This window comes from Anolis sagrei, chromosome 9, assembly GCF_037176765.1.
Source record: "Anolis sagrei isolate rAnoSag1 chromosome 9, rAnoSag1.mat, whole genome shotgun sequence".
Classification (NCBI taxonomy): domain Eukaryota; kingdom Metazoa; phylum Chordata; class Lepidosauria; order Squamata; family Dactyloidae; genus Anolis; species Anolis sagrei.
In genome coordinates this window covers 36,959,992-36,985,196 of record NC_090029.1, presented here as the reverse complement: position 1 = coordinate 36,985,196, position 25,205 = coordinate 36,959,992, and the positions used below count along the sequence as shown (strand labels likewise).

General features: G+C 42.4%; 1 protein-coding gene across 3 annotated transcripts in view; it reads right to left on the bottom strand.

Annotated features, from left to right (window-relative positions):
* The window catches only part of NTRK3 (neurotrophic receptor tyrosine kinase 3), an 850,080-nt gene that overhangs the window by 200,250 nt on the left and 624,625 nt on the right, over window positions 1–25,205 (bottom strand). The window contains exon 13 of one of the 3 annotated variants that reach the window (XM_060755166.2): window positions 2,314–4,786. The exons of the other annotated variants lie outside the window; for them this stretch is intronic. Within the exon in view, the coding sequence (XP_060611149.2) occupies window positions 4,665–4,786 (122 nt within the window). The 3' untranslated portion in view covers window positions 2,314–4,664. Of the gene's footprint in view, window positions 1–2,313; window positions 4,787–25,205 lie in introns of those variants that run through there. 3 annotated transcript variants of the gene reach the window in all.

The window sequence follows — 25,205 nt, the reverse complement described above, 5'->3', positions numbered from 1 at the left end:
GTGTGCTAGCCCCACTTTCTCCATCCTGGTTTGTCATGTGGGGAGTGGCAATTCCGAATGGGAGAGTTTCCCTTAGGCATAGAAGTTCTTGACATAACTGGAGGCCCTTCCACATTCTGAATCTGATCCAAGATTATCTGCTTTGAACTGGATTATACAACCCTACACTGCCAGATAATCTGGGATAAGAAGATAATCTGGGATCAGATCCTGGGCAATGTGGAAAGGGATCCTAACCCACTAGAATTTCTCTACTGTGGTCCTATCTACATTGTGATATAAAATCCAGATTATCTGCTTTGAACAGGATTATATGAAACCACACTGCCAGATAATCTAGGATAAGAAGATAATCTGGGATCAGATCCTGGGCAACGTGGAAGGGGCCTGGGATTCTAACCCACTAGACTTTCTCTACTGTGGTCCCATTTACATTATAATATATCCAGATTATCTGCTTTGAACTGGATTATACGAACCTACACTGCTAGATAATCTGGGATAAGAAGATAATCTGGGATCAGATCCTGGGCAATGTGGAAAGGGATCCTAACCAACTAGAATTTCTCTACTGTGGTCCTATCTACATTGTGATATAAAATCCAGATTATCTGCTTTGAACTGGATTATACAAACCTACACTGCCAGATAATCTGGGATAAAAAGATAACCTGGGATCAGATCCTGGGCAATGTGGAAGGGGCTGGGATTCTAACCCACTAGACTTTCTCTACTGTGGTCCGATTTACATTATAATATATCCAGATTATCTGCTTTGAACTGGATTATATGACCCTACACTGCCAGATAATCTGGGATAAGAAGATAATCTGGGATCAGATCCTGGGCAATGTGGAAGGGTTCTGGGATCCTAACCCACTAGAATTTCTCTATTGTGGTCCTATCTACATTGTGATACAATATCCAGATTATCTTCTTTGAACTGGATTATACGACACTACACTGCCAGATAATCTGGGATAAGAAGATAATCTGGGGTCAGATCCTGGAATGTAGGGCAATGTGGAAGGGGCCTAGGATGCTAACTCACCAGAATTTATCTACTGTAGTTCCATCTAAATTGTCTATAAAATCCAGATTATCTGCTTTGAATTGGATGACATGGCAGTGTAGACTCATATAATCCAGTTCAAAACAGATAATCTGGATTATCTGATTTGATAATCTGGATTATATGGCAGTGTAGAAGTGACCTGATGGCTCTTCCATACTTTCCTATATCCCAGAATTTCAAGGCAGTAAAACCCACAATATCTGCTTTGAACTGAGCTATCTGAGTCCACACTCAGATAATGTGGGATCTTCTGCCTTGACATTCTGGGATATAGGGCTGTGTGGAAGAGTATCCACAAATAGAAGCTCTCCTAATGATTTCCCCATGTGAGGAGAGTGATAAGGTGGGGTTAACCCATACTGCTCTTTTTGCATTGACTGCACATGCTATATGGCCATGGTCTGGAGGCATTCTCTCCTGATGTTTCGCCTACATCTGTGGCAAGCATCCTCAGAGGTAGTGAGGTCTGTTGGAACTAGGGAAAAGGGTTTATAAATCTGTGGATTGACCAGGGTGAGACAAAGGACTCTTGTCTGCTGGAGCTAGGTGTGACTGTTTCAACTGAATGTTTCAACTGCATCAACCTAGCTCCAGCAGACAAGAGTCCTTTGTCCCACCCTGGTCTTTCCACAGATATATAAACCCTTTTTCCTAGTTCTAACAGATCTCACTACCTGTGAGGATGCTTGCCATAGATGCAGGTGAAACATCAGGAGAGAATGCCTCTAGACCATGGCCATATAGCCCCCAAAAAACCTACAACAACCCAGTGATTCCGGCCATGAAAGCCTTCGACAATATAATGGAGAGGGCTAAAGTGGAAACAAGTATCCTTGCCGGGGGCTGCATGTAGAATATCTGCATGAGACACCATTCTTGGTCTATTCCACCCAATCAAAAAGGCACACTCAGAAAACTGAGTTACACAGGAACAATACATGTAGGCTGTTGTGTTGGTGAATGTAAATCCAACTTTACAAAAGCGGAGTGGAAAACCCCACTAGTGCAACTGCCCTGGATTTCAGCTTTGCGCGAGTAGCTCTGCAAAGCAGATACTCATATAATATTGGTTGCACAAGTGGTTTCTGAAGAGGTTTTGCAACTGAGAGCACAGGAAGTTGTGGAAAGGCTCTGCATAGCTGCTACATAATGAAAACCTGTATTGGATATCCCTGTTATACTATGCCCAAAATCTTCGCATTCATGTGCTCTAAATAATAATAATAATGGGGTAGGGGTGAAGGTCTAGGAGCAAAGTTGCTTCCATTTTTAATTACAAACATTATTCCACAGATGCGAAACAGTGGCGTAAAGTTATCACAATGGGGAGAGCTATAAACTATGTTGAAACTACAACAGGGCACTTGGCTTTGAATTCGTCTTAGAAATGGTTTGAGAAAATAAGCGAGACGAATGGCTGTATGTAATCCAAGGTGGATAAGACCTATGTTTGCTTCCCAGAATTCTCTGTTTTGACAAAGCACCTTTCCAACTCGTATTTTGGCAAATGTTTTGGTTGTCAGTTCTTGTTTTACTCCAACTGAGCCAGCCTTTCTGGTCTTGAAAAGGAGGCAAATCAGTGTGTCTTCTGTCCCGCTGGCTTTTATGTATGCATTTTTTTCCCCATTGATACTACAAGTTCTCCTGGTGATCTCCGCAAACTCAAAAACGAAGAATTAAAATGAGAGATGGCTCTAAAAGAGATCCTCTTCAGAAACGTGTAGTCTATTCCAAGAGTTTCTTGGGATCTTCAATGACACCCTTAAAGACAAAATGCCTTCACAGTGACGTGTTGTTGAGATTCTTCAGTTCTGGTGCCTCAGGATTCACTTTCCCACAGCCCAACAAAGTAATTATTCAAATGCGCAATTTGCAAAATTATGCAGCACGTGGGGAGCATTTTATGAAGTTCGTGTCTCCACTCGTGATGGATTGGAAAGGAGCCCCAGTTTTCTCCTACTTGTCAGAAACCTGAATCTATGTTGGCCTGAGAAGCACTGGTTTAGGATGAGTAAATCTTTCCATAAGCACGCTCGGCTTGAATCCTTCAGGGTTGGGAGAGGAGTGCTACCTAATGCTGGCCCCTCCAGACTAGAAATGCTCATCAGAAGCAAACCATCTAATGATAGGGGAGGTCAAGGCTTGCACTCCCTCACCCTGTACCACTGGGGAGATTTCAGGATGTAAGTGAGATGATGAGAAGAAGAAGAAAAGGAAAGAAAATATTTAGGTATATAAATATTGATCCAAGTCTAGAATCAATATTTGTGTTTATGCCAGAGAAGAAGCAATGGAATTCTTTATTATTATGTTTTCCTGACCCCCTTACTTGGTCTGTATGCCTTGAGCCAAACATTCAGTGTGCATGACTGGGTTATAACACATATTTAACGTGGTGACAAATCGAAGATGATGGAGTTGGAAGGGGAGCTAGGAAGGCAACAGACTGTCGTTTCCCGGATTTGGGATGGGAAGTGGCATCCACAGTTCTTGGCCTTAGACCTGTCTGTCAATGGACCACTGACAGGCCCTCCTACTCCTCATCAATCCAGGTGTGATGTCCAGGAGCACCCCACCTCCACCCCACATCTCCCGTCCCCAGATAAAGCCATTTTACAAGCAGCAGGGAAGAGGCTGGTGTACAAAAATGGAACACTGAGATAGCGGAAGAGAGGCTCTAACACACAAAACGCACGAGCACACACAAACAGAAAATCCTCCTAGGACACTTTGTATCTTAAACAAAGCCACTGATAGCTTTTCCACGGGGGTTGAGTAGTGGGACCTTTTCATTGTCGCTTTGAGCATCATTTCGGCGTCACACCTTGAGACTAGGCAGATGGAGGGTGGAGGAGACGCGGGGTGCCGAGGGGCTGCCTTTGTTCTTACCCAGGATCTTCACTCTGTTGAAGCATCTTCTGTATTCCCCATCTCCTCCTGCTTTGAGGCATTTCACATGACGTGGCCACCATGACTGATCGTAGGTGGCCTTAGTAGAATCTTGTGATCGCGTAAGGACTCCATCCAGGTGGGGAGGACCACAACTAAAGTGGCCGGACTTGGGTTGGCTGGTTGGTTTGGGGGTGGTGGTTTCCTTTTAGAAAAAGCAAAGTGCAATTTTAGGATGACTCCTTTGAGGTTCCATCTCTTTTTGCTTTTGGTTTTTTTCTTTTCTTACAAAAAAAATATCAGTTGCTCTGTTGTTGTTGTTGTTGTTGTTTTCCTTGTTGTGCCTTGCAGGAACATCATGACCAATGGAGGAAAAGAACATAGTGGCCGACAGAGGAGAAGAACGACCCTGTGATCTGGTGACAGGGAGAATAACATTAACAACCCCTCCGTCGTTCCAACATGGCGCAGATTGTGGTCCAGTCCCACAAGGTGGTCGCTTTGATCCGTACAGAGACCACGGTCTCCCGCTGTGTCCTGTGAGTCTCAGAGGGCACAGCAAATAAAGTTCACGCAAGGACAAAAAAAAAACCTTTCCGGGAGGTTTTCAATTTGACTTTTTTTTTGTCTTTCGCCTTTTTTTGTTTTTGTTTTTGCATTGTTGTTTATGGGTGTTTTTTTTTTCCTGTTTTGTTTTTGTTTAAAAGCCATGACGTCCTTTGCTGAAATAAACACTGACATCCTCAACATAAATGCCATGGTGGTTAAGAGGATTAGAATGTCCAGGAAGGGTTATTGGATTCAACATAATTTCTCTGAAACCTAAAGCAGGGAAAGGGGGCAAAAGGAGGGGGGACAAAAGAAGAGAGGGAGCGGAGAGGGGGAAAAAAATAAAGTAATCCCACAAATTAAAATTTCCAAACAAGAAAAGAAACGAGATAGCGACACAGATATAGTTATCTGAGTAGAACTAAAATATATACCGGCTGCAGCAGCAGCGTGACAGTTTTGCTGCCTTCTGAACTCTTATTTTCCCTGCTTATAAACAATGTGTTGCATTGAAAGAGATGTTACAGTCACTTTCGAAATGTTAGCAAAGAGACTGAAAATAAATAAATAGAATTTCTAGGTTCTTGTGGGTTTTTTCGGGCTATAGGGCCATGTTCTAGAGGCATTTCTCCTGACGTTTCGCCTGCATCTATGGCAAGCATCCTCAGAGGTGGTGAGGTCTGTTGGAAGTACGAAAAAGGGTTTATATATCTGTGGAATGGCTGGGGTGGGGCAAAGAGCTCTTCCTGCTGCAGTCAGGTGTGAATGTTTAGCAGATCACCTTCATTAGCATTTGAAGGCCTGCCTGAGCCTGGGAAAATCTGTTGCTGGGAGGTGTTAATCTGTGCCTGGTTTTTTCCTCTCTAGAATCATAGAATCAAAGAGTTGGAAGAGACCTCATGGGCCATCCAGTCCAACCCCCTGCCAAGAATTTCTAGGTTCTTGTGGGTTTCTGTTGTTTAGCTGTTATAATTTTAGAGTTTTTTAATACTGGTAGCCAGATTTTGTTCATTTTCATTCCACAGATATATAAACCCATTGTCCTACTTCCAACAGACCTCACTACCTCTGAGGATGCTTGCCATAGATGCAGGCGAAACGTCAGGAGAAATGCCTCTAGAACATGGCTCTATAGCCCGAAAAAACCCACGAGAACCTAGTGATTCCAGCCATGAAAGTCTTCGACAATAAATAGAATTTCCCTATTTCCAATTTTTAGATAACTCAAAGCAACACATATGGAAATCCCTGAGCAGTTTCAGCAGCCTGCCTGCATCATGTTGACCTATTGAGACTTTAGCTATCATTTATATCTCCTTTCTTCAACACAATAAGGTTCCCATTAATAACAATGCTTTGAAATCAGGAGTCTTGGAATGGCTGGCCCTTCTGATGCATTGCACTATATATTTGACAATCTGTTAACACTGTCAATGCCAAGCAGGACATCTGAGAGTCTGAGACCAAAACATTGGGCTGGGATTAGTGGTAAAATACCATTGTTTTAACGGATGCCCAGGAGCTGCATCTAGACAAGATGTTGGAGATCCATGATCAGATCTCACCCTTGTTAATTATATTATTTATTTACTATATTTTTATTTAATCAACTACCAAACTCACAAATTTTGTATTTTGTCTCTTTGTTTGCTTTGTTCTCTTAGAAATGTAATATAATTGACTGGCTGCCCTGACACGACAAATAAAATTCCATATTTTTACCTTGCCTTTCTCACCACATAGAGGACTCAGGGCGGCTCACATATACAGGCAATGGTTCAATGTCTTAAGAACATACATCAAAGAATACATGAATTTTAGGGAGGAAGACTGGCATCTTCCTCCCTAAGATAAAGGAGAACCAGCCAGAAGAGTATCAGTATTGTGGTACTGATCTGAATATATTCAGTATTGGGTTATTGTAGTTTTTTTGGGGCTGTATGGCCATGTTCTAGAGGCATTCTCTCCTGACGTTTCGCCTGCATCTATGGCAAGCATCCTCAGAGGGAGTGAGGTCCGTTGGAAGTAGGAAAAGGGGTTTATATATCTGTGGAATGACCAGGGTGGGACAAAGGACTCTTGTCTGCTGGAGCTAGGTGTGTTCGGGCTATATGGCCATGTTCTAGAGGCATTCTCTCCTGACGTTTCACCTGCATCTATGGCAAGCATCCTCAGAGGTAGTGAGGTCTGTTGGAACTAGGAAAAAGGGTTTATATATCTGTGGAATGATCAGGGTGGGACAAAGGACTCTTGTCTGTTGGAGCTAGGTGTGAATGGGTTGTAGGTTTTTTCAGGCTGTATGGCCGTGGTCTAGAGGCATTCTCTCCTGATGTTTCTCCTGCATCTATGGCAAGCATCCTCAGAGGTAGTGAGGTGTGTTGGAACTAGGAAAAGGGGTTTACATATCTGTGGAATGACCAGGGTGGGACAAAGGTTGCACTGTTGGGCAAGATTCATGAACCACAAGACCTTTGTGCAGAGAAACTTGGGCAAGAAGTAGGCACTTATGACTGGCATTGCTAAGTTTCTTGTGGCCTGAGCAGAGCTGGGAAATGTTATATTTTGGTGATTTCAGCACCCAGCATCCCCTAGACCAAAGTTTCTTGAACTTTTCCCATTTGCGACCCCTTTCCACCCAAGTAATTTTTATGTTTATTTTGTTTATTTCATGTCAAAAGCTTTGTCCCACCCTGGTCTTTCCACGGGTATATAAACCCAATTTTCCTACTTCCAACAGACCTCACTACCTCTGGGGATGCTTGCCATAGATGCAGGCAAAACGTCAGGAGGGAATGCCTCTAGAACATAGCCATATAGCCCGAAAACACCTACAACAACCCATGGATTCCGGCCATGAAAGCCTTTGACAATACATATTCAGTATTACTCATAACGACATTGACTGATGGATGGATCTCCCACATCATGTCTAATTTGGCTTTCAAGGCTCAACACATTCTCAAACTGGGCTGATTGTTTATTCTTTTCACCAGGAATTATTTCAGAGGGAAAGAACATTTCTGTACCATTTCTGAAACAAATAAGGCTCAAAGCTACCCAAACCATAATGAAAATTGGACTAGGAAAATGAGCAAACATGTTGTGCAAGGCAGAGCAACTATTCGCCCATTGTTGAGAGGTGGGATTTCTTGTCATCTGAAGCAGAGGAGAAGCATGAAGAAGTGAAGGCTTTTGCTGATGGAGACAAAGGGCTCAGAGCGGCCCAAGGCGAGACATTGTGTTAGTATCTAAACCATGATAACACAGTGGCTGGAGATGAGGAAACAGGATGGACAGGTGATATTATGCCGTTCGTTAAAGACAAGACTATGTTCACTACTCTTTTCATTCCAACTGCCAATCTTCTCACAATCATACGACACCCTTCTCCTCCTTGTCTCCCATTTTTCTTCTTTTCCCACCTGACCATTTTCTCTTCCTTTCTGGCTTTTCAATGTTATCCATACTCCATTCTAATCTACAACAAAAGGAATAATTCACTCCCTATCAACATAGTCCTACTCCGATTCCAACTTTTCTTGGTACACCACTTCTGAATGTTTTGTTTTTTACTATGAACACCATGTGATGAGACAAAAAGAAGCAAACAATAGTAGCAAAAGATGGGATTCCCATGTCAGAAGGCACTCTGATGGGGAACAGTGCAAGATGTACACTTTACTGTCGAAGGCTTTCATGGCTGGAATCACTAGGTTCTTGTGGGTTTTTTCGGGCTATAGAGCCATGTTCTAGAGGCATTTCTCCTGACATTTCGCCTGCATCTATGGCAAGCATCCTCAGAGGTGTGAGGTCTGTTGGAAGTAGGAAAAATGGGTTTATATATCTGTGGAATGGCTGGGGTGGGGCAAGGAGCTCTTCTCTGCTGCAGTTAGGTGTGAATGTTTAGCTGATCACCTTTATTAGCATTTGAAGGCCTGCCTGAGCCTGGGAAAATCTGTTGCTGGGAGGTGTTAATCTGTGCCTGGTTTTTCCCCAGCTAAACAACAGAGAGGGAAAAAACCAGGCACAGATTAACACCTCCCAGCAACAGATTTTCCCAGGCTCAGCCAGGCCTTCAAATGCTAATGAAGGTGATCAGCTAAACATTCACACCTAACTGCAGCAGGGAAGAGCTCCTTGCCCCACCCCAGCCATTCCACAGATATATAAACCCATTTTTCCTACTTCCAACAGACCTCACACCTCTGAGGATGCTTGCCATAGATGCAGGCGAAACGTCAGGAGAAATGCCTCTAGAACATGGCTCTATAGCCCGAAAAAACCCACAAGAACCTAGTGTACACTTTACTATTTTATTTTCATTTCCTGTGTTTGACTTTGTATTAATTTGTTTGTTTACTTTTATTTGATATTATTATTTGCTGTATGTATTTGACTTTGACTTGTTGCAATTGTTGGGCTTGGCCTCATGTTAGCCGCCCCGAGTCCCCTCTGGGGAGATGGTGGCAGGGTATACATAAATTATTATTATTATTATTATTATTATTATTATTATTATTATTTTACTGACACAAAAACACATAATGTCACAGCAAATTAGATCTCTATGCTAGATTTCGTATCACAAAATCACAAGTCAAACACTTCCCAAGGATCTAGGACTGTGTGATATTATTATTATTATTATTATTATTATTATTATTATTAAGGGCAACAGTTTTTTATCTTGCCAACATATACTTCATTCATGACTTAGATGAAGGGTTAGAAGGCAGGATCATCAAGTTCGCAGACGACACCAAATTGGGAGGGAGAGCCAAGACTCCAGAGGACAGGAGCAGGACTCAAAGGGATCTTGACAGATTAGAGAGATGGGCCAAAACTAACACACTGAAGTTCAACAGGGACAAATGCAAGAGACTCCACTTTGGCAAAAAAAAACAAAATGCAAAGAGACAGAATGGGGGACAATGCCTGGCTCGAGAGCAGGACGTGTGAAAAAGACCTTGGAGTTCTCGTGGATAACAAATTAAACATGAGCCAACAATGTGATGTGGCGGCGAAAAAAGCCAATGGGATTTTGGCCTGCATCAAGAGGAGCATAGTGCCTAGATCCAGGGAAGTCATGCTCACCATGCTCTATTCTGCCTTGGTCAGACCACACCTGGAATATTGTGTCCAGATCTGGGCACCACAATTGAAGGGAGATGTTGACAAGCTGGAATGTGTCCAGAGGAGGGCGACTCAAATGATCAAGGGTCTGGAGAACAAGCCCTATGAGGAGTGGCTTAAGGAGCTGGGCATGTTTAGCCTGAAGAAGAGAAGGCTGAGAGGAGACATGATGAGGACCATTTATAAATATGTAAGAGGAAGCCACGGAGAGGAGGGAGCAAGCTTGTTTACTGCTTCCCTGGAGACTACAACACGAAAAAAATGGCTTCAAACTACAAGAAAGGAGATTCTATCTGAACATGAGAAAGAACTTCCTGGCTGTAAGATCCGTTCAGCAGTGGAACTCTCTGCCCCGGAGTGTGGTGGAGGCTCCTTCTTTGGAAGCTTTTAAACAGGGGCTGGATGGCCATCTGCCAGGGGCGATTTGAATGCAATATTCCTGCTTCTTGGCAGAATGGGGTTGGACTAGATGATGGCCCAGGAGGTCTCTTCCAATTCTTTGATTCTAGGATCCTATGATTCATGCAAGTAAACTGATATTTAAATGTGGACATTATTGGGTGGTGAGGATAGAAATCAAACAAGATACATAATTGCGAGCAGAAGATGGAGAAGTTCTGTTTCTCTCTGCAAAACCAAGGCTAGGAGCAAACTGTTGCACAAACCAGAACTCCTAAATTCAAAAATTACTCTAAATTTAAAAGCAATCCCTTTAAGAGTGAATAGATTTGTGTTACTTAGACTAATTGTCAGAGAACCTGGAAAACATTAGACCAAAGCCAGAGTGACATTGTTAGGGAAGAATGCAAACAAGCAGACGGTAACCAAAAATAAAAAAAAACTTCAGTGATGAAAGATTAATTTCATTAAGAAATTAAAGACAGGTGACAGGAAACAGAAAAGCTGATAGAAACAGATTCCTGAATGCAACTGTTCAGCAATCTGCGTTCCGGGACAAAAAGCACTAATCAGTGAAAAGATAAAAGATAACACAAATGGCTAATCAAGACATCTCTTTGAGATAATCTGAGAAATCAAAGCAAAATTTAAATGAAGAGTAGAGATGCTATATCTGTACAACAATACAATGCATTATATCAGGGGTCCCCAAACTACGGCCCGCGGGCCACTTCTGGCCCACCAAGGGCACTTATCCGGCCCACGGAGGAGGAGCCCCCCCCCCCACACAGTGCCCCTCCCTTGGCTGGCTCATGCTGCCCATCGGGCCTGACGGATATTGTGAGCGAACCAAGGGCAGCTGATCTGCGTGGCCTACTCGCGCGTAAAGCACCTCGAGAGCTGCTTTACGCGCGAGTAGGCCGCGAGGGGCTGCTCCTCCCTTGGCAGGCTCACGCTGCCCATCCGGGTGGCTGCCCCGGAGCTCCATGCAGTCATGCCGGCCACATGACCTTGGAGGTGTCTACGGACAACGCCGGCTCTTCGACTTAGAAATGCAGATGAGCACCACACCCCAGAGTCAGACACGACTGGACTTCATGTCAGAGGAAAACCTTTAACTAGGAAAATTGTGGAAGATCCAGGGTGGGAGAAAGAACTCTTGTCTGTTGGAGGTAGGTATCAATTGGCCACCTTGATGACCATTTCATAGCCTGACAGTTTTTAGGGAGAATCCTTTGTTGAGAGGTGATTAGCTGGCCCTGATTGTTTCTTGTCTGGAGTTCCCCTGTGTTTGAGTATTGTTCTTTACTAACAGTTATAATTTTAGAGTTTTTCTTAATACTGGTAGCCAGATTTTGTTCAGACTAGAAATAGGAAAATTTCCCAATCTCTGCTCCTGGAATTACTGACTAAAGAGGGCGAGAAAGAACCCCCTCCCTCGAAGGGCCCTTCCACACCACAAAATAACATATGTGCAATGTGCAGAGGAATTTTTTTATTGATTTTTTTTTAAAAAAAACTATAGTCCGGCCCTCCAACGGTCTAAGAGACACTGAACTGGCCCCCGGTTTAAAAAGTTTGAGAACCCCTGCATTATATGAACAAGACAAAATAAAAAAAAACATGATGGAAAAAATATACTAAGAAATCATATCAAAGAGAAAAAAAGGTGGGTTCCTTTTTGGAAGACCTTTGTGATGAAGACCCCACAATTTTAGTAAATGAAAAGGCCCTGCCTGAAAAATTGGAAAGCAGATTGGAAATTCTCAAAGAAAAGGGACACCAAGTGTTCCAGTAGCTTTTGGACTATTGTAATGAACTACCAATAAAAGGAAAGATTTTATAGCAAATATTTTTACTATACAGGGAGGAATAAACACCAGATTTCCAAGCTGGATTCAGAAGAGAAAGCGGCACTAGTGAGCATACTGAAATCAAATCTTGGCTTAACAGAACACCCCAAAACATTGAAGGAAATCAGCTTCTGCTTTATATATATTCGCTACCTGTCTGGGTGTCCAGATCACCAAAAGTATGGGCTGTTCTAAAAACAATAAGTGTACCAAAAATCTGATTGGCCAGATGGGTCAATTATACTCAGAAAAGAGTCTGGAGAAATACGAGGGTGGGTCAAAAAGTAATGCCTCAATTGCTCTAACTTTTATTCCTTTTACAGCTACAAGACTATCTATACATGACATGATAGAGGTAACCTTACTTTACTAATATAGTTTTTTTCTGATTGACGGATTAAAACTATGAATATGAAGCGAAAAGAAAAAGTTGTCATTGAATTTCTGGCAAAAGAAGGTTGTGCACCAAAGGAAATCCATCATTGCTCGAAAAACGTTTATAATTTGACCCCATCTGACTTCTACCTGTTTGGCCCTCTGAAAGACAACCGGCGTGGTTTCAAAGACTTAAATGATGTTAAAACAGCTTTGCAGTCATGTGTGATGGAGCAAAACCCCGATTTTTCTTCCAAAATGGTTTTGATGCCTAGGTTAAACAGCGACGCAAACGTATACAAATGGATGGTGACATTGTTGAATGGTAGTTTTGTGTACATGACAGTTCAGGCTATGATCTGTAGAAACTTCTGCTGTTATATGTTCATTCATAACATTTTTATGACACAGGAGGCAAAACATCCTGGTATTATTATTATTATTATTATTATTATTATTATTACACAAAAACACAATATGTCACAGCAAACGAAATATATATGCTGGATTTCATATCTCAAAATCAAAAGTTGAACACTTCCCAAGTGTTTAGGACTGTGTGATGTATTTTCGAATGATGCGCACAGATCCAAATCAGATGGCCTTTTGCAGTTGACAGATCATGATTTTGTCAATTTTATTGGGTTGTTGTAGGTTTTTTCAGGCTATATGGCCATGGTCTAGAGGCATGGTCTAGAATGCCTCTAGACCAGGGGTCCTCAAACTTTTCAAACAGAGGGCCAGGTCACAGTCCCTCAAACTGTTGGAGGGCCAAATTATAATTTGAAAAAAACCATGAATGAATTCCTATGCACACTGCACATCTCTTATTTGACATGCAAAAAACACTTAAAAACAATACAATAGTTAAAATGACATTTTAATTGTCATTTAAACAAATATAAACTTATTAGTATTTCAATGGGAAGTGTGGGCCTGCTTTTGGCTGATGAGATAGGATTGCTGTTGTTGTTGTTGTTGTGTGCTGTCAAGTCATTTCAGACTTAGGTTGAACCTGAGCGAGGGCCGGGTAAATGAACTTGGAGGGCCGCATCCGGCCCCCGGGCCTTAGTTTGATGACTCCTGCTCTAGAACATGGCCATATAGCCCAAAAAGACCTACAACAACCCAGTGATTCTGGCCATGAAAGCCTTCATCAATTTTTATTGTTTCCAAATGCCGGCTGAGGTCTTTTGGCATGGCACCCAGTGTGCCGATGACCACTGGGACCACCTGTACTGTTTTATGCCAGAGCCAGGCCTATAGCGGGGGGGGGGGGGGGGGGGGGGGGTTAGAGGTTCAACCCCCCTCCCAAATTTTTGAGGTAAAAAAAAATAAACCTGGTTTACTCATGAATTTTAACTGGTTAACCCAATCCCCATGCTAACTCTATGAGACACAAAAAATAAAGAGTCCCTCCAGAACTGCAAGCACTATCTCAAGCAAATATTGACAATTTATTCACACTGTCATTACTTGCAGCAATAGTCGATGTAGTGAAGCAACCAAGTTGGGTGTGTGTGTGTTGAATGCTCTCCTTAAGGAGGCCAGACTTGGTGGAGGTGGTTGACAGGGGCGGAGCTGCAGGCTATGGAAGGATGCTCTGCCCCACTGTGCTCTTTGCTTCAGTGTGAGCTAGGAGGCAGGTTTCAACTCCCCCCACCCAAATTTTCAAAACTCCCCCCCCCCCCGAAATTTTAAAAACTCCCCCCCCCCCAAATTTTCAACCCTCCCCAAATAAAATTTCTGGCTACGGCCCTGGCCACAGCCTTTGTAGTTCGATTTTGAGGTCTTGATAACAATTATTATTATTATTTGAAACACCACTAGATGAGTCCACAGCAGACACTCTGCTGGCTGTTGTATTGGATCACACATCGGACACTTCCCAAGGGCCTAGGACTGTGTGATGTATGGGCAAATAATGTGTGCAGATCCCAGTAAGGTGGCCTTTTGCAGTTGACAGATGGTAATTTTGTTAGTGCTGATTGTGTTTAAGTGCAGGTCAATAATAATAATTTATCATCATCATCATCATCATCATCAGTTTGCCTGTAGGCCAGAGGGGTCAGACCAGGTTGCATTTTATAACCTGATGTGTTACACAGAAATTATTGTGTGTGAAAAGAGATTAGATTATAGAACGGAGGCATAAAAACGGGGGACAGAATCACCAACGAATTAAGGTGACACCATGTGATTACAACAAAATGACAAAGTCTTGGTACCATTATGGAAAAATATAAAGGAAAATGAAAACATTTTTAAAAACCAAAAAAAATGAACACAACTTTAAAGTAGATAATAAAAAATATAAATAATTTGCCTTGACTAAAGCTTGATTCAACCATAAACCAAAATGGATATGTATTAAATAAAGATGTAGTAAGGAAATATTATTATTAACTTTAATATGTATACAATAAAGGGGAATGAAAAAGTAAGAATATAGCTGGGTCTTGGAAAACTATGAAGACAAGAAGATCTTAAGTGTAAGGATCAAAGTCAGAATCATCCACATTTTTATTTCTATATATGATTGGGGAAAGCGGACAGCGAAGAAAACTGAGAGGAAAAGAATAAACTTTCATGACTGGAATCACTGGGTTGCTGTGAGTTTTCTGGGTAGTGTGGCCATGTTCTAGAAGCATTCTCTCCTGATATTTTGCCTGTAATAAGAAATTCAATGTGCAGATTTGAGAAATGTGAATTTAATAATGATGTGAGGGAATGAATGGAAGAATGGAAGGATGTATGGATGGAGCTAATAATTTTGGAAACACCAGTATAATATTAAGGCCTGCAGTGACTAACTCCCTGCTTGCTGGACTTGCTAATGAGAAACCCTGATAAGAACGGGACAGTGATAACAGAACATGTTTACAATATTAAGAAGGAAGTCAATACAAGCCTTGTGTTTGTCACACCAATCAAGAAGATCAACATCTGGCCAGGAAACGGAGATGGATCCAGGATGGAAGGCGTCTATCATTAATTTACAACTTTGGGACAACATCAACAGAATATGCCTATAAAAGACTCAGGCTAATAATGCTCAATTGTGGCAGACCTGAGGAGTCTGTTCCACCCGCCATGCTCTGCTCCATGGGAAGGACAGAGGTGGGGTATTCAGAGAGTGTCAGATCTGCTCTGGGAAAGCATGATTCTGGACACTTTGGGGCTTCTTTCTCAAGGGAAGAGGAAGAAGTGTGCTTTTGGAGTCTTGGATTTTGTGCAGTGAGTCGGGTTCTGCTGTATGGAAAACAGAGATCTGGTCCTTGGCATTGTGCTTAGGGAAAGAAGTTTTGGCATTTCGGCATTCTGAAGTTATGGCGTTATGGAAGTTATGGAACTGTGCATTGGCAGGCTGCGGGAAAGCAGGGTCTGGCCTGACAGGTGCTTTTCCAAGGAGGAAGAAAATGATATGGTAACATTTGGATGCATGTGGATGAATGTGTACATGTGGGTGAATGTTGAGTGAAAATGTAATTCCCCTTTGTTTGTTTGTTAACCAATGTAATTGTGAATCCAATGTAGTTGCATAGAATCTGTATGTCTGTATGTCGGGGACGAGAGACAGGGCCTTCTCTGTGGTGGCCCCTTGGCTGTGGAACTCCCTGCCTAGTGATATTAGATCAGCCCCCTCCCTCCTGACCTTTCGTAAGAGAGTGAAAACCTGGCTCTTCGAGCAGGCATTCGGAACCCCGGAATAGTCAAGCTTGAGATGGAGAATGACCCAGGAACGGCCAAGACGATGAAATGGATGAGGATTGGAATTGGAAGATATAGCTCTTTTTAAATTGTTATTGCACTGTCTTTTTTGTCTAAATGCACTTAATTGTTTTGCTTTTGCATTGTATTGATGGCATCGAATTGTGCCGATATGTAGACTGCCCTCAGTCGCCTGCGGGCTGATATGGGCGGGATATAAGTGATGTAAATAAATAAATAAATGAAAAATATGTCCAATGTCATTCTTTGTCTAAATGTTTTCTGTAATCTGATATACCTTCTCACACTGGAAATTGCAATAAAAAGAACCTATGCCTTAAAATCATTGAAAGGTCATTCATAACATGCCCACATCTATGGCAGGCATCCTCACAAGGTTGTGAGGTCCTCACAACCTTGAGAGGTCCTCACAACCTCTGAGGATGCCTGCCATAGAAGTGAGCAAAACATCAGGCGAGAATGCTTCTGGAACATGGCCACACTGCTTAGAAAACTCACAACAACCCAAAGAACAAGCTAATTTGAAAATGTGATGTTGCATTAAAGTCCTATGGATACAAAAAAATTTGGATCTATGGGGAAATCAGGCCATAACAGAAGCCAAAATGAATAAAACAAGGCTACCATGCTTTGGACATATCCTGAAACCACATGTCTCTTTAGAAAAGATAACAACGCATAGTAAATCCAAGGCAATAGTAAAGGAAGGAGACCACACACCCGGTGGATGGATTTATTTAAGGATGCTATGCTCTGCATTTGCAAGAGTTTGCCAAAGCTGTTATTAACATTTCGTCTTGGATATTGCTCTAAACTGAAGCCAGCTTGATGGCAATTAACAACAAGAAGACATGTGGTTCTTGACTCTGCAGCTTCTCCTATCTAATTGGAAAAACAAACTAAGAGTCTTCTATCCATATGTTCTTTTGCGGGCCTTAATGAGGCATGCTAAACATCCCCGCAATATGGAAGACTACAATTATTCCCAGTATGGAGCCAATCCTGCTACACCTGCCTGGCATGTTGCTGTGAAAGATCAGAAACCTGCCAGAGAAAAGAGGTGGCAACCATAAGTCAACACTACATGTATACACGAATGCAAACAGTGAATCTAAGACTGATTTTGAAGAGCCTAATGTTGTCAGATCTCAGCCTGGGTTGTCATTGTTGTGATATATTCCTGCGTGACCGCATCTCTGTGTACGAACCCACACGATCTCTTCGTTCATCTGGAGAGGCCCTACTCATGATCCCACCTCCATCACAAGCGCGATTGGTGGGGACGAGGGATAGGACCTTCTCGGTGGTGGCCCCCCGACTCTGGAACTTGCTCCCCAAGGCCATTAGGCATGCCCCAACTTTGGCAGTCTTTAAGAGGAGCCTGAAAATGTGGTTATTCCAGTGTGCCTTCCCAGAATAAGAAAACCCAAGCAACATGTCCCTAAGCGCACTTTACTAATGATCTCGGGTTGTCTGCTCGTGATGTTATTGTTACTGTTTATTGCTTTGTTTATGAGTTTATTTATTGTCTGTATTGTTGTTGTTGCTTTTTCACTGATGTATTTGGGCTTGGCCTCTTGTAAGCCGCAACGAGTCCCTCGGGAGATGGTAGCGGGGTATAAATAAAGGATTATATTATTATTATTATTATTATTATTATTATTATTATTATTATTATTATATTCTGAGATTTGGATTTTTAAAAAATTATTTCAATTTTTTTTGGAAAGTACAACCAACTCACTTACTTACAATTTACATTCAGTGTCTTCTAGTGATTCAACCCAGAATACGGATTCCAAAACTATCTGAACAACGAGTCCCTCGGGAGATGGTAGCGGGGTATAAATAAAGGATTATTATTATTATTATTATTATTATTATTATTATATTCTGAGATTTGGATTTTTTTAAAAAATTATTTCCATTTTTTTCTGTTAAATTTATGATGAAATACGTAAACTTTGGAAAGTACAACCAAATCACTTACTTACAATTTACATTCAGTGTCTTCTAGTGATTCAACCCAGAATAAGGATTCCAAAAATATTTGAAATTTTCAAATAATTCAAAGAATGATCTCCAAACAAGTATTTTCCTGACACAATGAATCCTGGACTGATGGGGATCCTTATATTTTTGACTTATTCTGTGCAAAATCTGCATGATATTTTGCACACAAAAGAACGTATCTGCAAAAAAATTATTTCCTGCACAGGAGTGTCATTTTGGTGCAGAAAATCATGCTTCCTGTGCAAAATGATTTCCTGTGCAAAACCACATACAGTTTTTGTGTAGAATTATGAATATGTTTTAAGAACGGTGTGATTTTCAAAGTACTTCTCACAGTCAGAAGGAAATTGCTGAAATTACTTGTTGCTTCAATGTATTGTCGAATATTTCCATGGCTGGAATCACTGGGTTGTTGTAGGTTTTTCGGGCTATATGGCCATGTTCTAGAAGCATTCTCTCCTGGCATTTCGCCTCAATCTATGGCACAAATATTTGCATTCCATTCCTATCTCTGAGTTTTATAATTTTGCCTTGTACATGTGGCCCACTCATTGTGATTGTGATTTATCTATCACTGTATTTTGCATTGTTTTATTGTATTCTCATGTTTTATTTATTTTATTGCAATGTTTATTTTGTGTTTTGGTTTTAGTTTGTTGTAATGCATTGCTGGGCTTGGCCTCATGAAAGCTGCCCCGAGTCCGCTTTGGGAAGATGGTGGCGGGGTATAAATAAAGATTATTATTGTTGTTGTTGTTGTTGTTATTATTATGGCAGGCATCCTCAGAGGTGATGTCTGTTGGAAACTACAACATTTGGGTTTATATATGTGTGGAATGTCCAACAGACAAGAGTTCTTTCTCCCACCCTAGACATTCCACACAACCCTCCTGTTTAAGGAGCTCCATTGGCTGCAGTTCATTTTCCGGGCCTAATTTAAGGTGCAGGTACTTACCTACAAAGCCCTAAACAGTTTGGGATCCATCTACCTGCGTGACCACATTTTCATATACGAACCCACACCATCTGGAGAGGCTCTACTCACAATCCCACCTCCATCACAAGTGCGATTGGTGGGAACAAGGAGGAGGGCCTTTTCGGTGGTGGCCCTTCGACTCTGGAATTCGCTCCCCAAGGACATCAGGCATGCCCCAACGTTGGCAGTCTTTAGAAGGAGCTTGAAAACATGGATGTTCCAGTGTGCCTTCCCAGAATAAGGAATCCCAAGCAATATGTCCCAAATGCACTTTACGAGAGATTTAGGATTGTCTGCATGCCCACTTATCCCTAAAATATCCATCCTATTTCACTTTGACATGCCCAGCATTTTAAAAATTTTAATCATTACATTTGGCCCTGCCGTGATATTATTGTTATTGTTTCGCTTTGTTTATGAGTTATTTACTGTTGTATTGTTGTTGTTGTGTTTTATTGTTGTTGTATTTGGGCTCGGCCTCTTGTAAGCCGCACCGAGTCCTTCGGGAGATGGTAGCAGGGTATAAATAAAGGATTATTATTATTATTATTATTATTATTATTATTATATAAACAGACCTCACAACCTCTGAGGATGCCTCCCATAGATGCAGGCGAAACGTCAGGAGAGAATGCTTCTAGAACATGGCCATATAGCCCGAAATACTTACAACAACCCACTTGTTGCTTCCTTTCAGAAGAAAGATAGTGATAAATTAAATCCTTAGCCTATTCATGTGTGATGAAGGTCCATCACTTCTTTGGATACATAGGAATAGGATAGACTCAAAGAATATGCAGAGGAACACGAAGAATTTCATTGACATTTCTGCATTGGGGCCATTGGAGCATGGAGAGTTCTGTGATGGAATCATTGAGTGTCTGGCAAGAGACCTTTCCTGGACCTATTTGAACCCCGCTGTTTCTCTATTAAATATGATACATTTCTCTATTAGTTTGGATCATATATTTGTTTTCTCTGGAACCCTTTTATAGATGGAGCCGTTCCAAAGTAATAAATACTGTAGCCGAATAGACTGGAATGAGCATAGATCCGATATTTCTCCCAGCACTTCCCCTTTCGCTGCCCTGTGTTAAGAAAACACAGCAAAGGAGTGGGTGGGAAGCATTTAGCCATTTGGGACAAATGGTTTCAGGATTGCTAAATTAATATAGGCTTAAATTAAGCTGTAATGATACAAGCCTGGTAGCCACTACGACCTTGATATGTTCTTCTAATGGGGCAAGAGGCATAACTCTTCCCACAGTGCTTTGAAACTGCCATTCAGAAGCATTTCCAAATCACTTGGCTCAGCCTATCATTGTCTCTAAGAACTAAGATGTACAAAAGTACAAGGAATAGAGAAGGCTAAATATACACAAACTAGGCTTGGGTAACCACGGAAAAATTTGGTTCTAAACTCGTTTTGTTTTTAGGGGGGCCCTTGAGTTTCTTTTTTTTAAATAATTCCGAAATTTTCCTTTTAAAAATTTCGAAATTTCTGAAATTTCGTAAAATTACGAATCGATTCGTTAATGGCGGACGTGATTGTGCAATATGCTAAAAAAAAACCTCCAAATGGGACAGGAGGAACTTCTGAAGCTTCCCTCTCCCTCTGTTGTTGACTGTTGGTGTGATAAAACACACAACAACTATAAAACTTGCACCAGACATGCGAAAATAATTACGAAATAATTACTAAATAATTACGAAACAATTACGAAATAAATTGAAAAAATTGTTCCGAATCTAATTTACTCCTCACACTATTCCTGCATGGCTCAATATTGGATCGTAAGCTAATTTAAATACGAATTAATAACGAATTACGAAATTAACGAACGAAACCGCCCAAGCCTAACACAAACATCAATAGCAGGGGTCCTCAAGCTTTTTTAAACAGAGGGCCAGGTCACAGTCCCTCAAACTGTTGGAGGGCCAGATTATAATTTGAAAAAAATATGAATGAATTCCTATGCACACTGCACATATCTTATTTGTAATGCAAAAAACCCACTTAGAAACAATACAATAATTAAAATGAAGAACAATTTTAACCAATATAATGGGAAGTGTGGGCCTGCTTTTGGCTGATGAGCTAGGATTGTTGTTGTTGTTGTGTGCTTTCAGGTCATTTCAGACTTAGGTTGACCCTGAGTGAGGGCCGGTAAATGACCTTGGAGGGTGGCAGCCGGCCCCTGAGCCTTGGTTTGCGGAACCCTGATCTATAGGAAAAGGATAAAGGGTTCTCCTCAAAATTAATAGGTAATTGTAGGTTCTCAGCCTACATCCAGAGAGCACTATGACAGAGGTTGGATGGCCATCTGTCAGGGGTGCTTTGAATGCAATATTCCTGCTTCTTGGCAGAATGGGGTTGGACAGGATGGCCCATGAGGTCTCTTCCAAATCTTTGAATCTTGTTGTTGTTGTTCATTCGTTCAGTCGTCTCCGACTCTTCGTGACGTCATGGACCAGCCCACGCCAGAGCTCCCTGTCGGCCGTTACCACCCCCAGCTCCTTCGAGGTCAGTCCGGTCACTTCAAGGATGCCATCCATCCATCTTGCCCTTGGTCGGCCCCTCTTCCTTTTGCCTTCCACTTTCCCCAGCATAATTGTCTTCTCTAGGCTTTCCTGTCTCCTCATGATGTGGCCAAAGTACTTCAACTTTGTCTCTAGTATCTTTCCCTCCAGTGAGCAGTCGGGCTTTCTTTCCTGGAGGATGGACTGGTTGGATCTTCTCGCAGTCCAAGGCACTCTCAGCACTTTCCTCCAACACCACAGCTCAAAAGCATCGATCTTCCTTCGCTCAGCCTTCCCGAAGGTCCAGCTCTCACATCCGTAGGTTACTACAGGGAATACCATGGCTTTGACTAGGCGGATCTTTGTTGCCAGTCTGATGTCTCTACTCTTTACTATTTCATCGAGATTGGACATTGCTCTCCTCCCAAGAAGGAAGCGTCTTCTGATTTCTTTGAATCTATGAATCTATAAATAAAGTTGAACACTGTGAAAGCCACCCACTACATGGCTCCCAGCCTCCTCCCAGTAGACTCAAGGAAAAGCTTTATGAGAACTACTACTCCTCTTGGCATCCCTCCAGCAACAGCAAGGATATCCCTCTGGGCAGCTAAGGAACCCAGGAAGCCCCAACTGGATGGCCCCCCATGAGGGTCTTCCTCCGGGGCAAACCAAGAATGGGCAACCTGGAAGTCCCTGAACAGACTCAGAAGTGGAGTGGGCAGATCAAAAGACAACCTGGCAAAATGGCACGACCTAGAAGAATCCCCCACCTTATGTAACTGTGGAGCAGAACAGACAACTCCACACCTGTATGCTTGTCCACTCTGCCCTGCCTCATGCACAGAGGAAGAATTGTTGGGAGGCTACAGACAATGCCATTGCTGTTGCCCGTTTTTGGTCAAAAGATATTTAGCCACCTGCGCTCCTTCTATTTTTATTGGTTTCATACTAATTTATGCAATGCTTTGGATACAAAATAAATAAAATGAAGTTTGTGAGACTTCAAGCTCAGAGAAGGACAACCCATCCCTTGGCAGAAACCTTTCTTCATGGAAGCACAGACTATGATCCAAGACCCATATTTCCTCAGGCGTACCATACATGAATCTAGCTGCTCACGTCCAATTTTCTTCTTGTTCTTCAACCAAAAGTGGTGATGAAATGGCATCTTGCCTCCCAAGGTCCTTCAGCTTCTTTGGAGTTCTTTGCAATATTTGGGAGGCTTTCTCTAGGTGGGAGCAGTCAATGTGCTTGATGAGCCTTCTTGGCCTCTCTGTGAGGTCATGAATTTTCATCTTTCCGAGACAGCACACCTATCGAGACACCCTGTCAGGCCTGTAAATCACTGCCTCTGTTCTTCTCAGAAGGGAATTGCTTACCAACACCACACATCTCATTTTCCTCTGGCATTGACAGGAGCGTTTCCATCTGCAGAATGCTTCAAGGCCATCTTTGTGCTCATTGAGGATACAGACTGTTTTCTTTGTCTCTGACTAAGGCATTCATATACGCTGTTTAGATCCAAACACATGGATATAATCCTGACAGTTTTGCTTCCAAATGTCTGCATCCTATATTTAGGATCTGTCTTTTTGCATACTTTCGTTGGAGTTTGTTGTCTGGCCACCACAGTTTGAGCTATCATCAAACTGAATTAAATGGTCAGTATAGTTGGAGACCCTGGTGGCACAGTGGGTTAAAGTGCTGAGCTGCTGTACTTGCTGATTGAAAGGTCGCAGGTTCGAATGCGGGGAGCGGGGTGAGCTCCCGCTGTTAGCCCCAGCTTCTGCCAATCTTGCAGTTCGAAAACATGCAGATGTGAGTAGACCAATTGATACCGCTCCGGCAGGAAGGTAACAGCGCTCCATGCGGTCATGCCGGCCACATGACCTTGGAGGTGTCTAGCTCCCGCTGTCAGCCCCAGCTTCTGTTAACCTAGCAGTTCGAAAACATGCAAGTGTGAGTAGATCCATAGACACCGCTCTAACAGGAAGGTAACCATGCTCCATGCAGTCATGCTGGCCACATGACCTTGGAGGTATCTAGCTCCCACTGTTAGCCCCAGCCAGGCCCGTAACAGTTTCGATAATGTACCAGTAAGATCTTCTCACAGACCACCCTGAGAATTGGGGGGGGGGGCTTGAGGGGCTTAACCCTCCCCCCCCCCCCCCAAATTCTCAGGGTGGTCTGTGAGAAGGCCTTATTAGTACATTATTTAAACTGTTACGGGCCTGGCTGGGGCTAACAGTGGGAGCTAGAAACCTCCAAGGTCATGTGCCCAGCATGACTGCATGGAGCATGGTTTGGGCCTTCAAGTCCATAAATGACTGGCCATTGAGCAAGTGGCTAATAATAATAATAAAAATAATAATAATATACCCCACCACCATCTCCCCAAGGGGAGTAGGGTGGATAATAATAGAATCAAAGAATCCTAGAATCAAAGAGTTGGAAGAGACCTCCTGGGCCATCCAATACAACCCCATTCTGCCAAGAAGCAGGAATATTGCATTCAAAGCACCCCTGACAGATGGCCATCCAGCCTCTGTTTAAAAGTTTCCAAAGAAGGAGCCTCCACCACACTTCGGGGCAGAGAGTTCCACTGCTGAACAGCTCTCACAGTCAGGAAGTTCTTCCTCATGTTCAGACGGAATCCCTTTTCTTGTAGTTTGAAGCCATTGTTCCACATCCTAGTTTCCAGGGAAGAAGAAAGAAGCTTGCTCCCTCCTCCTCCCTGTGGCTTCCTCTCACATATTTATACATGGCTATCATGTCTCCTCTCAGTCTCTTCTTCAAGTTAAACATGCCAGGCTCTTTAAGCCGCTCCTCATAGGGCTTGTTCTCCAGGCCACAACTATGCCCTTTGTGGGCATTACAGGGACATCCTCCACCATGTGTTAGTAAGTAGCTCCTAGTATGGCCAGCTTTCTTACATATCTTGTCATGGCCACGACTGGTATTCTTGTTCCTTTCAGTGAGCTTTCCCTTCTTCCCACTTTGCACCCAAGGCTTATCACTGCCATCTTCCCATTCTTGAACATATAAAATGCTTCTGTCTCACTTGCTAGCATCCTATGAAACCAAAAAGGAGGGAAGTGGCAGTGGTAAGATCCAGGACGCGAGCACACATTCTCCCAACCCCCCTGTTTAACTCTGCATCTGTATGCTTGTCCAGAGTGTTCTGCCTCATAGAATCATAGAATCAAAGAGTTGGAAGAGACCTCCTGGGCCATCCAGTCCAACCCCATTCTGCCAAGAAGCAGGAATGTTGCATTCAAATCACCCCTGACAGATGGCCATCCAGCCTCTGTTTCAAAGCTTCCAAAGAAGCTTGTACAGAGGAAGAATTGTTGGAAGCTACAGACAATGTGGTCACTGTTGCCCGTTTTTGGTCAAAAGATATTTAGTAGGCCTGGGTAACAACAGAAAAAATTGTTTCTAAATTCGTTTCGTTTTTACGGGTCCATCGTGTTTCGTTTTTTAAAAGAATTCCGAAATTTTCCTTTAAAAAATTTCGAAATATACGAAATTTCGTATAATTACGAATCGATTCGTTAATGGCGGACGCGATTGCGCAATATGCTAAAAAACCCTCCAAATGGGAGAGGGGGAACTTCTGAAGCTTCCCTCTCCCTCTGTTGTTGACTGTTGGTGTGATAAAACAAACAACAACTACAAAACTTGCACCAGA